General features: G+C 35.6%; 1 protein-coding gene across 1 annotated transcript in view; it reads left to right on the top strand.

The window, feature by feature from the left end:
- The window catches only part of LOC148950660 (actin-histidine N-methyltransferase-like), a 243758-nt gene that overhangs the window by 1989 nt on the left and 222243 nt on the right, over positions 1-19526 (top strand). The window contains exon 2 of the mRNA XM_089092544.1: positions 10800-10898. Within this exon, the coding sequence (XP_088948670.1) occupies positions 10800-10898 (99 nt within the window). The remainder of the gene's footprint in view (positions 1-10799; positions 10899-19526) is intronic.

The raw sequence follows: 19526 nt of genomic DNA, 5'->3' as shown, positions 1-19526 counted from the left end.
AAATTTTATTTTAAAAGCTTTTTAAATATTTCTAAAGCACTAATAGATAGAGTGCTAAAAACATCAGAATCGACTTCAGAGGACACGGTATATCACGGGAAGAGGTTTTGAAAATCTCCCTTCCCACCAAACCCACAATTTTCCAAAATTTTACTTTGGAATCTTTTTAAATATTTCTAAAGCTCTAAGACATAGAGAGCTAAGAACATTAGAATTAACTTTAGAGGACACGTTATATCACGGGAAGAGGTATTTAAAATCCCCCTTCACCCCAATCTCAAAATTTTACAAAATTTTACTTTATAAGCTTTTTTTAATATATATAAAGAACTAATAGATAGATAGCTACAAGTTTAATAATCGACTTCAGAGGACACGTTATATCACGGGAAGAGGTTTTTAAAAAATCCCCCTTCCCCCCAAACTCAAAATTTTCAAAAATTCTACTTTAGAAGCTTTTTTAAATATTTCTAAAGCTCTAAGACATAGAGTACTAAAAACATCAGAATCGACTTCAGAGGACACGTTATATCACGGGAAGAGGTTTTTAAAACCCCCCTTCTCCCCAAACTCAAAATTTTCTAAAATTCTACTTTAGGAGCTTTTTAAACATTTCTAAAGCGCTAAAACATAGAGTGCTACAGGAAGAGGTTTTGAAAATCCTCCTTCAAGGAGGATTTTCAAAGCACTCTACGGAAAGAGGTATTGAAAATCCTCCTTCCACCCAAACACAAAATTTTCCAAAATTCTACTTGAGAAGGTTTTTTAAATATTTCTAAAGCGCTAAGACATAGAGTGCTACAAATATATGAATCGACTTCTGAGGAAATATTATGTTATGGGAAGATGTTTATGAAATCCCCCTTCCCCCCAACTCAAAATTTTCCAAAACTTTACTTTCGAAGCTTTTTTCAATATTTCTAAAGCGCTAAGACATAGAGTGCTACAAAAATCAGAATCGACTTCAGAGGACACATTATATCATGGGAAGATGTTTTTGAAATCCTCCTTCCCCCCAAACACAAAATTTCCAAAATTTTACTTTAGAAGCTTTTAAATATTTCTAAAGCACTAATAGATAGAGTGCTACAAGTTTCAGAATTGACTTCAGAGGACACGTTATATCACGGGAAGAGGTTTTTAAAATCCCCCTTCCCCCCTAACTCAAAATTTTCCAAAATTTTATTTTAAAAGCTTTTTAAATATTTCTAAAGCACTAATAGATAGAGTGCTAAAAACATCAGAATCGACGAGGATATTTACATCTGTTAAGAAGCGACTATTTCAAATGCAGGAAAAACCCATACTAAGTTGACTGATCTTTCCAATATATTCATAACCCAATTCACTGTTATCTTTGTTCAACTATTCCCGCCGTTTAACAATGAAACAATTAATTAAAGCCGCAATAGATATTACGAGTTACAGCTTCAGTCTGTAAATGACAATTATTGAGATATGTCTTGCAATTTTTGTGAAATAAATTTCTGTTGTGGTATCGTTCAATTTTCTACTGTTGAGGCAGTCTTAGAGTTGTATTAAAACCATGGCATGTTATTGAGAAGCAGGAATTGCGATATTTGTGGCCAGATTTGCGTAAAATATAGAAAATCGTTCCGTTGCCAGAAGTCTAGGCTTATACCTATCCGAGGTGGCCGTGAATATTCTCAGGTTAAGTGTAATTTTTCAAAATCGATCTATGACAAAACATGGATGGCTCGTTCACACCTTTCTGAGCTAGAAAATTTCCGTTTTTTGAGGATTTGGCTTCAAATACCGCCTCCAAGGGAGGATTTCATGATCAACAATGTTACTTGTTGTAAACAAACCTTTGTGGATTGGAGCCAGTTCTGCAGAGAGGTTTGTATGTACATATGTCATTCAAACTTCGTTCCTTTGGGAGGAGAAGGAGTCATTGTTGAGATAGATGAAGCCCATTTTGGGAAGCGTAAATATAATAGTGGTCGGATTGTCAAGGGTAAATGGGTATTTGGTGGAATAGAGCAAGGAACTGGTAATTCATTCATGGTTTCTGTGCCAGATAGAATTAGTGCCGCATTGTTGGGAATTATCCAAAAGATAATCCTGCCAGGGACAACAATTATCAGTAACTGTTGGAGGGCCTACAATTGTCTGGCTAGCCAGGTCTATCAGCATTTATGCATCGACTACTGTATAAATTTTGTTGACCCTGCAACAGGTGCTCACACACAAAACATCAAAAGACATTGGTGTGAAGTTCGAGACAATATACCCAAATATGGCAGAAAAGAAGAACATATGGACGGAAATCTGGCAGAGCACTATTTAAAAAAAAAATATTCAATCTCCTCGAGAATGCACCATTTCATGAAATATATATCGGAGCTTTATAACCCCAACTAATTTGTTTTTTATGGGTATTATTTACTAATTAATGTTTAAAAATTTGTAACAGAAAATTTGGCAATTTACATTATCTAACCTCATTTGTTCTTAAATCAATTCAACTGTTTTTGTCCAAATAGTTTAGTATAGCAAGCTTTATCCTGGAAGTTACAATACGTTATTAAGGTGTAAATCGGGAGGGGGAGAGAGTGGGCAGAAGTACATATTTGACTATAGATTATTTGGTACTTGTGTATTATAAATAACCCACCACTATACACGAAAGAAGTTAAGTTTGTTTAATGTTAATGAAATAAAATAAAATAGTATGAAAATATTATATTTTAGAAACAAATTTGGTCTATATATTTGCACTTTAGGGGGTGGGGGGAAAATCATAGCATATATTAAATACGTAACCTAACCCAGGTACCTTTTTCCCTCCCTAAACCCAAAAAAACCACAGTTTGAATATTGTAAACGCAATAAGAACTCACGCTTTGCGATCCATTTGTCTAACAAATACCTGTTTGTCTGGTTTCCTTGTACAGTCTATAGTGGTGGGATATTTATAATGCACAAGTACCAAATAATATATATTCGTTTTTATTATTCTTTTTGGAAACCCCTTAACATTTTGAGTTGAGTAACCACATAAAACATATTCAAATAGCTTAATCCTATAATGTTGAAAAATTTTGCTTTTATTTTTTACATCAGCAATTTAAAATATTTAAAAAATGTTGGAACTTATATAAAAATTTTCTTTCGAGGGTGCGAAGGTTAGTTGAAAGGAGATTTGATAGCGGGGGAGGGGGTGGGTGGGGGCGGTGGTCAGCGACCTGCTCGCGGTGCCCCTGCTTATACTAATCTAAGCTGACCATGTCGTTGCAACGTGTTGCACCGGAATAATACTCTAAAATCTGGTTGATAAATTGCCTGTGTAACAAATTTGTCTGAGTTTCGTAAAAGGGGAAACAACCCCTAAAAGTAAAAGATTTTAATAAAACTCATACCATCAAATTTGTGGTTCTTGGCGAATACCCGCCGGAAAATCCCCCCGGAAAATACCTCCCCGCAGAAAATACCCCCCTCCCCACGAGAAATACCCTCACGGAAAATCCCCCTCCCCCCAAAAAAATACCCCCGTGGAAAATAAGGCTTTTCAAATTTCAAATTATCAACCAGATTTTAGAGTATGAAGGGGGAATGGGATGAATGATAAGGGGGATTTCTAAAACTTTGAGTAACCTTTAAAAATTTGTGAGTTATAGCAACGGAACCTTGCAAAATAGATCTTCTGTTTAAATGAAGTACAACAAAATTGTTTTCAGCTTCAAAATTTTTCTCAATCCCAACTTATAAGGTTTTAAATATATGCAAATACATTTCATAAATTTTGGAAATAAAACATTGATATGACTTAAAATTCTACTCAAATAACTGAAATTGCATTTTCAGAACTATAGCCAGAGAAAAAGAAACTGATAACTGAAAATTAAGGTAAAATGTTGTTTTGTCAAAATTTCAATGGGTAATGGGTATTTCAAAAACATCTTCCAATGACATAAAAAACATCTTCCCATAACGTAAATTGTCCTCTAAAGTTGATTCTGAGGTTTGTAGCACTATATGTCTTAGCGCTTTAGAAATATTTAAAAAGCTCCTAAAGTAGAATTTTAGAAAATTTTGAGTTTGGGAGGACGGAGTATATTCAAAGCCTCTTCACGTAATATAACTTGTCCTCTTAAGTAGATTCTGATGTTTTTAGCTCTCTATGTCTGTTAGATATATATATATAATAATAGAATAATATATAAAATTTTGGAATAGTTTGAGGTTGTGAGGAAGGGGATTTTCAAAACATCGTCCAGGGATCTACCGTGTACTCTGACGACAAGTCTGAAATTTTTATCCCTCTCTAGAGGCTAGGTGTATAAATATTTATATAGAGTATAAAGTCTATTTTTGGAAATTTTTGAGTTTGGGGGAAGGGGGATTTCAAAAACCTCTTCCCGTTATATAACGTGTCCTCTGAAGTCGATTCTGATGTTTTTAGCACTCTATGTATTATTGCTTTAGAAATATTTAAAAAGCTTCTAAATTAGAATTTTGGAAAATTTTGAGTTTGGGGGGACGGGGGATTTTCAAAACCTCTTCCCGTGATATAACGTGTCCTCTGAATTAGATTCTGATGTTTTTAGCACTCTATCTATTAGTGCTTTAGAAATATTTTAAAAGCTTCTAAAGTAGCTTTTTGGAAAATTTTGAGTTGGGGGGAAGGGGGATTTAAAAAACATCTTCCCGTGATATAAGGTGTCCTCTGAAGTTGATTCTGATGTTTTTAGCACTCGATCTATTAAAGCTTTAGAAATATTTAGAAAGCTTCTAAAGTAGAATTTTGGAAAATTTTGAGTTAGGGGGGAAGGGAGATTCAAAAAACATCTTCCCGTAACATAATTTGTCCTCTGAAGTCAATTCTGAAATTTGTAGTGCTCTATCTATTAGTGCTTTAGAAATATTTAAAAAAGCTTCTAAAGTAAAATTTTGGAAATTTTTGAGTTTGGGGGGAAGGGGGATTTTAAAAACCTCTTCCCGTGATATAACGTGTCCTCTGAAGTTGATTCTGATGTTTTTAGCACTCTTTGTCTTAGAGCTTTAGAAATATTTAAAAAGCTCCTAAAGCAGAATTTTAAAAAATTTTGAGATTGGGAGGAAGGGGGATTTTAAAAACCTCTTTCCGTGATATAACGTGTCCTCTGAAGTCGATTCTGATGTTTTAGCACTCTATGTCTTAGCGCTTTAGAAATATTTAAAAAGCTTCTAAAGTAGAATTTTTGAAAATTTTGAGTTTGGGAGGAAGGGGGATTTTCAAAACCACTTCCTGTGATATACCGTGTCCTCTGAAGTCGATTCTGATGTTTTTAGCACTATATGTCTTAGCGCTTTAGAAATATTTAAAAAAGCTTCGAAAGTATATTTTTGGAAAATTTTGAGTTTGGGGGAGGGGGGATTTCAAAAACATCTTCCCATAACATAATTTTTCCTCTGAAGTCGATTCCGATATTTCTAGCGCTCTATGTCTTAGCGCTTTAGAAATAGTTAAAAAACCTTCTCAAGTAGAATTTCGGAAAATTTTGAGTGTGGGGGGAAGGAGGATTTTCAAAACCTCTTCACGTAGAGTGCTTTGAAAATCCTCCTTGTATCAATATCTGGCAGAGATAATGAGAAAGAAATACCCAGCTCCTAACTGATTTTGGTAGAAACTATTGATTGGGGGGCGTAGGGGGGTTTATAAAACATTGTCACAATAGAGACCGAAACATCGGAATTCAAGTCGTTTGTTTGTATAAATCGCGGTATGATCACTTCAGACTAAGTAAAAATTTATTCTATAGTAGAAATTTGGAAAGTATTGAGTTTGGGTGGAAGAGGGATTTTAAAACCCTCCTCCCGTGATATAACGTGTCCTCTGAAGTCAATTCTGAAAATTTTAGCGCTCTATCTATTAGTGCTTTAGATATATTTAAAAAAGCTTCTAAAGTAAAATTTTGGAAATTTTTGAGTTTTGGGGGAAGGGGGATTTTAAAAACCTCTTCCTGTGATATAACGTGTCCTCTGTAGTCGATGCTGTGTTGTTTAGCACTCAATGTCTTAGTGCTTTAGAAATATTTAAAAAGCTTCTAAAGTAGAATTTTTGAAAATTTTGAGTTTGGGAGGAAGGGGGATTTTCAAAACCACTTCCCGTGATATAACGTGTCCTCTGAAGTCGATTCTGATGTTTTTAGCACTCTATGTCTTAGCGCTTTAGAACTATTAAAAAAAGCTTCGAAAGTAAAGTTTTGGAAATTTTTGAGTTTGGGGGAAGGGGGATTTCAAAAACATCTTCCCATAACATAATTTTTCCTCTGAAGTCGATTCCGATATTTCTAGCGCTCTATGTCTAAGCGCTTTAGAAATATTTAAAAAACCTTCTAAAGTAGAATTTTGGAAAATTTTGAGTTTGGGGGGAAGGAGGATTTTCAAAACCTCTTCCCTTAGCACTCTATGTTTTAGCACTTTAGAAATATTTAAAAAGCTCCTAAAGTAGAATTTTAGAAAATTTTGAGATTGGGGAGAAGGGGGTTTTTAAAAACCTCGTCCCTTGATATAACGTGTCCTCTAAAGTCGAGTCTGAATATTTTAGTACTATCTGTCTTAGAGCTTTATAAATATTTAAAAAGCTTCTAAAGTAGAATTTTCTAAATTTTTTTGTTAGGGTTGAAGGGGGATTTCAAAAACCTCTTCCCTTGATATAACGTGTACTCTGAAGCCGATTCTGATATTTTTAGCTCTCGATCTATTAGTGCTTTGTAATTATTTTAAAAGCTTCTAATGTATAATTTTTAATAATTTTTAGATGGGGAGGAAGTGGGTTTTTCAAACCAACTTCCTTTGATATACCTTGTCCTATGAAGTTGATTCGGATGTTTTAAGCACTCTCTGTCTTAGCTATTTAGAAATAATTAAAAAGCTTGTCAATTAGAATTTTGAGAAATTTTTTTTTATGGGGGAAGGGGTATTTTTAAACAATCTACCCGTGATATAAAGTGTCCTCTGATTTCGATTCTGAAGATTTTAGAACTCTATCTATTAGTGCTTTAGAAATATTTAAAAAGCTTTTAAAATAAAATTTTGGAAAATTTTGAGTTAGTGCGGAAGGGGGATTTTCAAAACCACTTCCCGTGATATAACGTGTACTCTGAAGTCAATTCTGAAACTTGTAGCACTCTATCTATTAGTGCTTTAGACATATTTAAAAGCTTCTAAAGTAAATTTTTGGAAAGTTTGAGTTTGGGGGGAAGGGGGATTTTAAAACCCTCTTCCTGTGATATAACGTGTCCTCTGAAGTCGATTCTGAAGCTTGTATCGCTCTATCTATTATTGCTTTAGAAATATATAAAAAAGCTTCTAAAGTAAAATTTTGGAAATTTTTGAGTTTGGGGGGAAGGGGGATTTTAAAAACCTCTTCCCGTGATATAACGTGTCCTCTGAAGTCGATTCTGATGTTTTTAGCACTCTAGGTCTTAGAGCTTTAGAAATATTTAAAAAGCTTCTAAAGTAGAATTTTGGAAAATTTTGAGTTTGGGGGGAAGGGGGATTTTAAAAACCTCTTCCCGTGATATAACGTGTCCTCTGAAGTCGATTCTGATGTTTTTAGCACTCTATCTATTAGTGCTTTAGAAATATTTAAAAAGCTTTTAAAATAAAATTTTGGAAAATTTTGAGTTATGGGGGAAGGGGGATTTTAAAACACTCTTCCTCTGATATAACGTGTCCTCTGAAGTCTATTCTGAAACTTGTAGCGCTCTATCTATTAGTGCTTTAGAAATATATAAAAGCTTCTAAAGAAAAATTTTGTAAATTTTTAGTTTGGGGGGAAGGGGGATTTTAAAAACCTCTTTCCGTGATATAACGTGTCCTCTGAAGTCGATTCTGATGTTTTTAGCACTTTATCTATTAATGCTTCCTAAACATCTTCCTATGACATAATTTGTCCTCTAAAAAGGATTAGGTTATTTTTACTGATCTCTCTTGTGAAATCCTTTCCCTAATTAATACAGTTTAAATGGTCTTATCAACAGAGTCGTTTGGCATGTCCCTGCTACCCTTAAGGGTAAGGGTGTCTGATAAGGCAAGTGTGACATCACAACTAACCGGGTTTCATATACCATAAAGAAAGTCAGCATGGTTTGAAAATTAAATGGCTTAGGATTTAAATAGGATTTTGGAATATATTTTAATGAACAAGGTTAAAAGCAGAAGTTGTGTAAGGTAAGCAGTGATTTATATTTATGATAGTAATATAGGATGAAATATGAGTTAAAAACAACTAGTAATGTGCAGTAATTTACCATTATATAGAGGGGGGATGAGTGGAGGTAGGTACTTCAAAGTACCTTCCCGGGACAAACCTTAGCATGTACATCCATCCCTGAAAGTTTCATTTTCCTAACCCAACTCCTTTCCAAGATAGCCAAAAGTAACTAAAGTAGAATTTTACCTAAAAAACATATAAAAGGGTATATTCACTTTGATTCTTGCTAAGTAATTCAGGGATCTTGTAGACTTTTTAAGTATAATGTCATTTTTAGATAGAAAACACTTTTGTCACTTCTGCAAATTCTTGGAACAAGATGTGGCTGCAGTGTTTAAATGAAATAATGGTAGAAATAAAATTTGACATAGAAAACAGCAAAAAGGCCTTTACTTCTTAAATGCTTTGAATTCATAGTGGGCCCTAGTTCTTGGCCAGTTTTGGAAACTTTTCCAAATGTGCCAAAGATACAAAATTGTATGTTACAAGATATAGTATAATTGGTTTTTCTTATGATAGGCAAAACCCAACTTGATTTGAAGTCCCTTAAATCCTCTTTTACTCAACAAAGCCACTCAAAAGTTTTGCCCTGCTATATGTATTAAATGTTTAAATGTTTGAATCCATGAAGTTTTTTTTACAGAGATAAATCACAGGTTTTATCATAAAGATTGAACAATATTTTCAATTTGAAAAGTATGTATTTTGTATAATCATATAAAAAATTGATGGGATACTTATTGGTTATATAACAAACACTCAAGAATTTCAATTGTGAATGATGAAGTATTTAGTTGGTATTTTGGTTAGGTTAGAATTGGTTTGTTTAGGTTATATATTTAATATATGCTATTCTTTACCCCACCCCCCTAATGTGCAAATACATAGCCCGAATTTGTTTCTAAACTATTATATTTTCATAATAATTTTGTTTTATTACACTAGCATTAACCAAACTTCACTTTTCAACTGTTTATTATATAACTGATAAGTATCAAAAAAGATGTCTTCAGCTTATATTAAAAGACTTGACTTTAATTGCCTGTGATTAGAAATATTATAATATTTTGTCAAAAGTAGATCCATGAAACATGCTGCTTTTTTTGTATTACTGTTTTTGTGTTCTAACTCAAATCCTTTGTCAAACTGTATGGTTTTCTACTTTTTTTAATGGCATCTCTACTTTTTGATCCCCAGGTAAAGCAGCAATTCACATAGGGCTTAAGCCAGTCTTTATTTGGTACTTTCTACAAAAAATTGAATTTTGTGGAAAAAGGAACATTGTCAGTTCCTTTTTTTGCCAATCCACAAAAATGGAATAGAATACCTGTTTCTACTGTAAAAGAATCTGCATTTTCCTGTTCCATCTTTGTATAAAGTGCTAAATAGAGACTGACTTTTAGGCATAGTCACAGTTGAGCCTAGATTTTAGGTTTCTTCAATGAAACACTCTAGTGATTGAACCCATATGGACAAAAAAATTTTGCAAAGCTGTAGTCATATTAGCAGCTTTGAGTATTCCTAAACCACATGTAAATTACAAGTAATGAAGAAAGTCACTATTTACTTAAACTAATATGTCAAGCCAAAGGAGGTAAAATCCTTGGTGCATTTTGTGATCTTGGACAGTAATTGAGGCAAGGGAAATCTTCAAGAGTGATCTAGAGCCTACATCATGTCCTGAAAAGGTTTTTTGAAGTATCTACTCCTATTCCCAGTGTTTACCTCTATATTTGTTTGTATTGTCTTTAAATACCCAAATTAGAATGCAGATTTCTTTAGAAGTGGCCACCCGCTAAACTGATGTAATTTTTTCAATGAACACACTAAAAACAGGCATTTTCCCATGAAAACACCTCCTCCCCCCCCACACCAACCTAAAAGTATTTTTCAAAATCTGGAGGGCCCTTTACCCAGATATCTTGGAATTGCTTACAATTTCTTATTACTTCTTGTATTTTTGTTTTTACACTTTCCAAAGCTTATGGTAAGCACCATGTTTTTTTTTCAATTATTTATGGGAGTCATTGTGTTATTGAAGGTAAATGAAAAAAGTACCATTTTGACACCCAACACTTCTGTTTGACATCTTTTTTGTCACCTATATTGTCAATATTATTGATATTGGCTAGGGGTTTAAATTCTTCATAATTTGCCTTTACAAACCACATATATTAATTTTTCACTTAAAAAGTTGCTTTGGATAGCCAAAATTATAATTTAACAGGAGCACTATCCAAATTTTAAGAAGCTGCTTTAGGATGTGCAATTGAAAATTTCCATCCCAGTAGCACACAAATTGATTTTAATACAGTCTACTGAGACTATAGCACAATCTATTTAAAGTAATCTACTCAGTTTTAACTAAGCCTATCTGCATTCTTTTATGTTCTCATTGTATCTTTGACACAACTAGTATTTACTATATATTATATTGTAGATTTGTTTTAAATGTGTTGTAAAAATATTTGTGTTCATTTACTATTTGAGTTGTTTCTTGTTTAATATTTATTATTCATTGTGCCTGTTTGATTGTGCCTATTTATTGTGATCTATTTTCATTTTAACTTTTCAGAGACTAGTGAGAAGTTCCCATCAGGAAATGCAAAACAAGCTCTTCAGTTATATAAAGACTGTCATTATCTTATGTCAAAGATTATACACATTGAAGAAGGTATTTTTGTAATACTATTTTCTATGTTATTCATTTAGAAAACAACAGTGGAACAAATACACAATAATATGGTAAAATTCCAATGGAAAATGGTATTCTTCATGTTGTTCAGGCACTCATGGAAATTTACCAAACAATAATTTGGACTTTTTGGAAATGGTTAAAAATGGTAAAATTGTCTTAATCTAATGAAATCATTTGTATATGACAAACGTTAAAAGTTTGCCAGATTATTACTATTTTAGTTATGGTTAGAATTAAGACAACTTTAAAGTAATGCAATTCTGCTTAGCAAGGCCCTATCTTGTGGGTAGGAAAAGAGGGGTTTGTTGAGAGAGTGTTGTATTAATTAAAATATTTTTCTTTTCTTTGCTCCTTGAGAGCTATTGATGTGTAATTTCTTTTTCTATTCTTTTATTGTTAGGGGAGACATAACAAGCTACCTCTCTGTCTCCATTGTATAAATTTATGTATAATGTTTTTGTTGAATAAACTTTCAATACTTTCAAATAAAGTTCAATACTTTCAATGTTTTCATATTAAGTAGTTGCTTAGATGTAATCAAGTATATATGATAAACTCTTTTATATCACAATAAATTCAAGTTTAGGTTTCACAAGAGAGAAACAGAGGAATAGCTGGTAAACATTCTTATAACTGAAAGGCATCTTGTTCGTTTTACTGGTTTGAAATTTCACATTGAAGATCAAATCAGATTGAATATAACTTTTTGTTTGTTTACCAGCTTAGGATTTCACAAAGGGAGCTTATTTGTCTTCCCATATGGACTATGCTTAAGGAATACGACAATTGACTTACAAAAACACATCACAGAATCAAACCAGTGAAATTTAATTCCCCTTACTTACCACAGAATTATAGGAATATCACCTCACTTTTTCTCTTTGGCTGTGTTGGTAGATTACAAGTGAAATAATTCTTTCAAATGGTGTGGAAACCAAAAGCCTTTTCAAAAAATTTGTAAGACTGCTTGAAGAAAATTTAGCAAGAACTCTACTGATTGATAATAATAAGAACAGAAGAGATTTGTCTCAGTAAGCCAAGTTTTCTAGTAATCAGCAATATCTTCAAACTGATTTTGATGGTTTCAATCCTTTAGGGGTAAAATATTTCTTACAGTGAGAGATTTCTAACACTTCCAAAATAGGAAATTGTGCTTTTTTTGGCATTTGTTTCAGCATTCATATGGAAGAAGAGGATGAAAACAATCTTGGGATTAAAGGGTCCCCTATCTGTAGGTATGTCATCTGTCATAACTAATTAGAAAAGGTTTTGCTTGCAACTGGAGATAATTTCTAAGAGAAATATAACCTAATTAGTATGAAATTAGTGCTGTTGAGTTTTTGGGCCCCCTCCTAAGCTAAAATAATATAACCAATTTCAAGAAAAAATATGTTTTCATAGTAATCTTTTTAATGCAGTCATTGATGCCTCCCATTTGAGACATGTCTTATTTTGATGGTTGTCTCTCATAGGTTCTAAACGATATCTGTGAAATTTTACTCATGTGTTAGGAGGATTGAGTCCTTGACGTTACTAATGTTCATTAACTAAACAAAGACAAACTTTAGAAAAGTCTCATGCTAAGCACAGTGGTCTGTTGCTCCAAAATGTGCAGTAACATTGAGTTGTGCTTTAGCAGTTTCCACAGTATTCAGTAAAAGTTTTGCCTCAACAGTTGCTTGAGGTAATGACTTTTGTTAAAGAATTTATTCCTATTAAGGGTAGCTTTGATCCCCCCCCCCCAAGTTATAAGTGCTAGCTAAATTTTTTTCAATGGCTGTTTTTTTTTGTGTCTGTGCTTTACCATTTACCTGGGGGTCTATGCTGCTATCAGAGAAGTCTATGGAAAATGTATGTTTACCTTGATAGTAGCCTACAGGTAAACTAGCCAAAAATATGGGTCAATCCCCAACATATTGCAACAGAAATGATTTTTATACCATATTGTAGAGAAAAGAAAGCTTAATAACATATCCAAAGTTGTACATTTTAGGTCGACGCAAGACTAGTTTTTTTTGCTTTTTGTGTCAATTTTTCAGTTTTTTTCTAAAGAAAGGAAATATCGGTAAATGTTCATTTTTCTGTATATGAAGTGCCGTCCTGATGTAAAATGAAGAGCTGAGCCCAAAAATGAAAGCAAATTTGATGTACAATGTACCAGAAAAAGTTTCATAATCATCAATATGTGATTTTACCCTTCTCATTGTTGTTACCTCTTTTTCACAATATTATCAGAAGGCAACTATTCTGATATAAAATGATGAGCAGAGCCCAAAAATCAAATTAACCTGATGTAATATCTACTAGAAAACCCGTTTCATATTCATCAACATGCACTTTTTTATTTTCAGTTAATGCTTAATGTTAGAAGACCAGAAGGCAACTACACCACTTTGATGACATCCGTATGCAATAAATAATATCAACGTTTTATCCCACGCTTTGTCCAAGTGATTTCCCGTATAAAGCTGTAAGCTAAAATTTCACAATTGAAAATTACCTGGAGTAATCCTTTATTAAGTCCCGTTAATGCCCATGTTTGATGTCTTGCCATCTATAGATACAAAAAATTCGATTTTTCTGCCATGTAACAAGCTAAAACGGCTCTCCACGGATCTTGTCGTTGAGCAGGAGCTCATGCGTTGTCTCAAATCGGCCGGTGGCCTTACGGATGGAAGTGGTATGACAGAGGTTCAAAGGGCTTTATTGCTTTCTGTCTCGACCAGTCTGCTCTGCACTAAATCTTTGATGGAAGGTATGTCACAAGTTATCTATGGAACTAGTTAACAACATAAGGAAACATCCGAGCCGAGGTAGGGAAAAGATTATAAAGACACCTAGATCGCTATCGATTTCTAACAAAAGAAATCGCTATCTAATGAGGATCTTTAACTAAAAAACGTCACCAACGGTCTGACAGCCTACGAATCTGGTAACATTGGTTCTTATTGAGCTTTACGCTTAAGAGTCATTTTCACCATGTCTGGAAAGCGGGTCGTTGATTTTATGTTTTGACGAAAACAACAGGCAGTTCAATTTACTACAAAGCAGAATCCAGATGGATATTGAAAAAGACTGGACCCCACTCTCCTTTTTCGGAGGTTCATCACGCTAGCAAAGAGGATCAATCTCACGGAATCTGAGTACTTTCAACACAAACTGTGTTTCTATCCAGCATCACTTTTTGACAGATCTTGCATGCTCCGGTCTCCGAACAAGCCAGAGTTTGCCAAGGCTATAGCAATGGTTTGCAATTTTGAGGAGCGCTCTACTCCTCTTCCCAAAGACATTCGATATATCATCGACGGTAGAGCTCTTTTGTGCAGAATTCCATGGGCCAAAAACGAACAATACTCCGAAATGTTGTACTATTATGCTACTTATGTAACTCAAAAGTATTCATCTGCCATTATTGTGTTCGATGGCTACGATTGCGGAGCCACCATAAAGGATAGGGCCCAGTCGAAGAGAAGTAGTATAATCGGCCTTGAGATCTTCTTCACATCAGATATGCAGCTGAAGACAAAAAAGGATTAGTTCTTGTCCTGCAAGAAAAACAAGGCCAGGTTTATCTGTGCGTTGGCTGTTTATCTCCGATCAAAGGGCTTCGTCATAGTCCAGGCACCAGGTGATGCAGATGTCCCAATTGTGCAAGCTGCTGTTGATTATTCCCGGTATTATGAGACTGCCGTCATTGGAGATGATACTGATCTTTTGGTTCTATTGTGTTATCATGGTGACATATCAAGCAAGAAACTATTCTTTGCATCTGAGCCAAAGTTGAACAAAGCTCCCCGAATATGGGTCACAAATTGAAAGAGAATCTGGGCCAAGAGATATGCCATCTGATTCTTTTTGCTCACGCCATCTTAGGCTGTGACTCTACTTCACGGATTCACAGTGTGGAAGGTCTTGCTCTGAAGAAGCTAATGACGGATGCCGATTTTCGTACATCAGCTGTAGTTTTCATGCTGAAGTCAGCTTCGAAGGAGGAAGTAAGAGTAGCTGGGGAAGACGTCTCTGGCTCATCAAAAGGGGGAAATCTGAATGAACTCCGCAGGGAAGATTTTAAAAAGAAGGTGACCACTTCTAGCACGTTCGTCCACCCAGAATAGTTACCACCAACTTTTGATGCGGCTAAATTCCACAGTTACAGGGTTTTCTACCGAGTTCAGGTATGGAGTAGAGATCCTAATTCTGAACTTAAAGTCGAGGAATGAGGTTGGAAAAATAAAGATGACTTCTTTTATCCATTGTCTACTGACGTCCTACCAGCCCCTCGTCTGCTTCTGAAAATCGTGAAGTGCTCCTGTCAACTGGAATGTAGCTCAACAAGATGTAGCTGCTTTAAAAACGGCTTAGCTTGCACTGCAGCATGTAAAACGTGCAAAGGGACAGCATGCTCTGACTCCAAGACTCGAAAGGTATAACGATGAGGAGACCGTCGAAGCTTAGATATCTGAATTAGAAGAATAAATTGTGAATAATAGTTGGAGTTTGATTCTGTCTTTCAAATGTTCATGAACTTGATTCGATAATTTTATCAGTTGTGAAGACTAGTCAGTGTGTTCATAATAGTTTATTCTAAGAGGGATTTTAAATGTCGGCTGCTGAAAACTAGTTTCATAGATGATTTCCGTTTTCTAATATTTTTAATGTTTTAATAAACATCTTGTAATCATTTTTTTTAGGCCAACCCATCAGGTGATAGAACCAGCGACGATTAGATTCAGGCCACAGTTTATATAATAATACAATAAGTGTGCCGCAGATGATTTCTGGCTTTTCATTCTAGGTACGATCAAAAAACTCTTCCCACTAATTTGGGCACTTATTGCCCACTTATTGGTGAGCTGGCCAAGTGCTTTTGTCAGTATTTGTTCCATAGGTGATTATACATTGCCTACCCATGAAAAAATCTAATGTCGCTTATGTTAATAGGTTCTCTGGAGCAGTCGCACCTCGGTCCGGGTTTTTATAATGGGTGAGATAGGGAAAGATCATACTGCTAATTATATAAACTGTGATTCAGGCTAACTAATTATTAGATCTCAAAACTGACAATTTAGCCAGCAAAAGATGGTCTGGTAAAAAAAAAAATGGGGGTCACGACGACGAGAAGCGTAAAAATCTCATGTTGATGATTATGAAACTTTTTTATATACCGTAGTAGCAGGTAGCCTACATTTTGCCTTTTGGTCAACCGAATATTTCACTCATGATACCCCAGAAGTTTCCTCTTGATAAGATAATGCGTTCTAAAATATTGCTGATACGCCTATATCAGCAATCTGCATGAACATAATATGCTTAGATTTAGTTCAACGTTTCCACTCAACGTTTCCTCAGATGTTTATTTCCATATGCTTATACTTAGCAGTACCCGCTACAGAAGAAGTAGTGTTTGTGATAGTAATAGTAGCGTGCAAATATTACCCTTTTTGTCAATTGATCATCTCTCTTATGGTATTGTTATATGTAGATTAATTTGTTTGAAAATGGATGTCTCACGATTTCAATTCGATGCGACTCATGAAACAAATGTAGTGAGCAGGGGGGGGGCCTAGTAGACCTCCATCACTTTTCGCTCTCATATGAGAACTATAACTTCCAGTTTTCAAAAAAATGAGCCACCTCTAAAGTTTATACAACGATTCCTTCCGTATAATCCTTAAATGCTCCCACGGCATATTTTACAACCCTTGTCCCAAACTCTGGGGGTTTGTAACAAGGTCAAAAGCCTATTTTGAATACATGACTGTCTCAAAATTTTTATTGTCAGCATGTCGGGAAAACAAGACGTGGGGGGGGGCGGTAAAGTAGCTGCCCTCGGATCACGTTGACTCATAAAAAAGAAAGTGAGACTTCTGGGTACCCATTCAATAAGACCCATGTGAAGTATATACGACCACCTTTTCTATAAAAAAAATTAAGTGCCCCTAGGACATAACTTAAAACACTTGAAATGAGGGCGTTGGGGTGGTTCATCCTCAAAGAAGTCAAGTCTGGTCTCTTTAAATGTGCTGAACAAAAAATTGCTATATTAAAATTTTGATTGGATGTGTTGGGGGAAATGATGGGCGTGGCTATTTCACAAATTCAATCAGATGCATTTGTTGAAAAGAGGGGTAGTCGGGGGGAGGGGGCTAGTTGCGCTTCTTCACTTTTGACGCTTAAAGGGGAACTATAATTTCCAACTTTCAACCAAATGAGACTTCTCTAAAGTTTATACAACTTTCCCTTACATTAAAATCTTAAAGTCCCCAAGGGCATAACTTAAAACCCTTTCCCCCAGACTTTCGCGGTTTGTTTCAACCCAAATAGCTTTGTTATAGGATCTTTGAGCTAATTTAAATAAAATTGCTACCTCAAAATTTCAAGTGGAATCCCTTTGGGACATTAAGACCTGTGTGAGTTTGGGGGGGGGGGAGATACCCTCTGTCCACTGTTACTCTTAAAAAGGGCACTGGAACTTCTGATTACCAATCCAATGAGCCACCTCCAAAAATAATTCTATAAAAACCTTGTATGCCCCCAGGGCAAAACTTAAAACCCATACCCTTTGGGCTCTAGGGGGGGGGGGGTGTCGCCCTTAAAATAAAATTTTCGGAACTTTCAAATACGCTGAACAAAATGACTATCTCAAAATTCAAATTGGATATGTTAAGAAAATTATGGACGTTGGGGGCTAGTTGCCTTCCAATCACTTTTGACTATCAAAAAGGACACTAGCCCTTTCAATTTCAAATCGAATGACTAGTTTTTGAAGTTTCTAAGACAACTTCTTCTGTAAGAAATGCCCCGGTCTAAAAAAAAAAATAATAATAAATAAATAAATAATACATTGTGTCAACATCGTTCTTTATTTTGGCAGCCCTATTGCGCTGCCTGTGATAAAAAGATATTAACAGATATAAAGTCAATCTACAAGGTTAGAATAAATTCAAGAGTGATAAATTTGTGACAAGATCCTGACAGAATGTGGAAGAAACGAGTTTGGCCATCTGGTGCCTTTACACAGTACTCGCTATCTTCATAAAACGCAACGATCAGCGAAACTATCTTTTCAGGGATTCCGTAATGGAGTACGATCTTCCACAGATTTTGGCGGTCTACAGTGTCTAATGCCTTCTCAAAGTCGATGAATATCATATAGATTTTGGAGCGCCATTATCTGCTTTCTTCCGTCAGTAGCCGTAGAGCAAATATCAGGTCTGCACAAATACGGTTCGGTCTGAATCCATGTTGCTCGTGGCGAAGGTGTCTGTCGAGCTGCGAGCTGATTCTCTGCAGTAAAATGTGCGTCAGCAATTTGCTGGGTATGGAAAGCATGCAGATTCCTCGCCAGTTGCCTGGGAAGGACGCATCGTCTTTCTTAAAGGTCCTCACAAGGGTGCTGCGTTTCCAATCCGTAGGTATTTTGGCGGTCGTCTGGATTACTGCGAACAGCGCTGTCCAGAACTTGAGGCAGGTCATAACAGTCGCTTTGATTATTTCCACGGATATCCTGTCTTCACCAGGCGACTTCCAATTTTTCAGCTTCTTTGCTGCTGCTATAATTTCAGTCGACGGCGGAGGATCCGTGCTGATATCTAAGGAAAACAGTGTTGTTGCTGTGATCTCTGGGGGATCGTCTGTTGGAGATCTATTCAACACCTTCTCGAAGTGAATGGCCCAAACTTCGTTTACGTCAGACTGCTGTGTTATCAGAATGCCCGAGGGGTCCGTTACTGGTCCATGTTGAATAGAGGATTTTTTTCCAATAATCCCATTAGTGATTTTATTGACGACTCTTGAATCACCTCTCTTCGCTGCCTCTTCTGCCTGCGCTGCTTTTCGCTCCAGCAGGTTTCTCTGGTCTTTTCTGGCACTCTTCTTTACCTCTTTATCCGCAGCTCTGTATTCATTGTTTCTGAGGATCTGTTGGTCGGGGGTTTGTCTTTGGATAAGTGATGATTTTACTTTTTTCCTTGTCTCTATGAGTTCCCATGTTTGGTCAGATAGCCACTGGTCTTTTGGGCTCTTGCGGTACCCAATGGTGGCTTTCGCGGCGTAATGAAAGCACAACTTTATGCTTTCCCAATGTTGATTGCTATCAACATCATCTAGTAAAGACAAGGCTTCCAATCTATTCCGCATCTCTAGTTTAAAGGCTTTGTTGAATTCTCTCAACCTCAGTTTCTCCGAGTCAAAGACTGGGTTCAAGGGAGCCTTTTTTGCGTTTCTATTTCTTTTCAATTTGAGGTGGTTTTTGGCTGCCATCAGATTATGATCTGAGCCGTCTTCAGTTCCTCTATATCCCCTTATATCAAGTAGGCTTGATCTCCACTTCCTGCTCCAAAGACAATGGTCAATCTGATTTCGGATGTGGCCATCGGGAGATATCCAAGAATATTTGTGTACATCGCGATGAGAAAATAGGGTACCTCCGATTACTAGGTTGTTAAGGAGCGCGAAGTCGATAAGTAGTTCTACGTCTTCGTTTCGCTGGCCCAGGCCATGCTTGTCGAGAACCTCTGGGGAAAATGATCGGTTATTCCCTTCTTTCGCGTTAAAGTCTCCTAGAAAACATGCTATGTCAAGCCGTGGTGTGTCGTTTGCTAC

The sequence above is a fragment of the Artemia sp. Qi Xiang Cuo genome, chromosome 7, assembly GCF_049724085.1.
Source record: "Artemia sp. Qi Xiang Cuo chromosome 7, ASM4972408v1, whole genome shotgun sequence".
Classification (NCBI taxonomy): domain Eukaryota; kingdom Metazoa; phylum Arthropoda; class Branchiopoda; order Anostraca; family Artemiidae; genus Artemia; species Artemia sp. Qi Xiang Cuo.
This window is presented reverse-complemented; position numbering and strand designations above follow the sequence as displayed.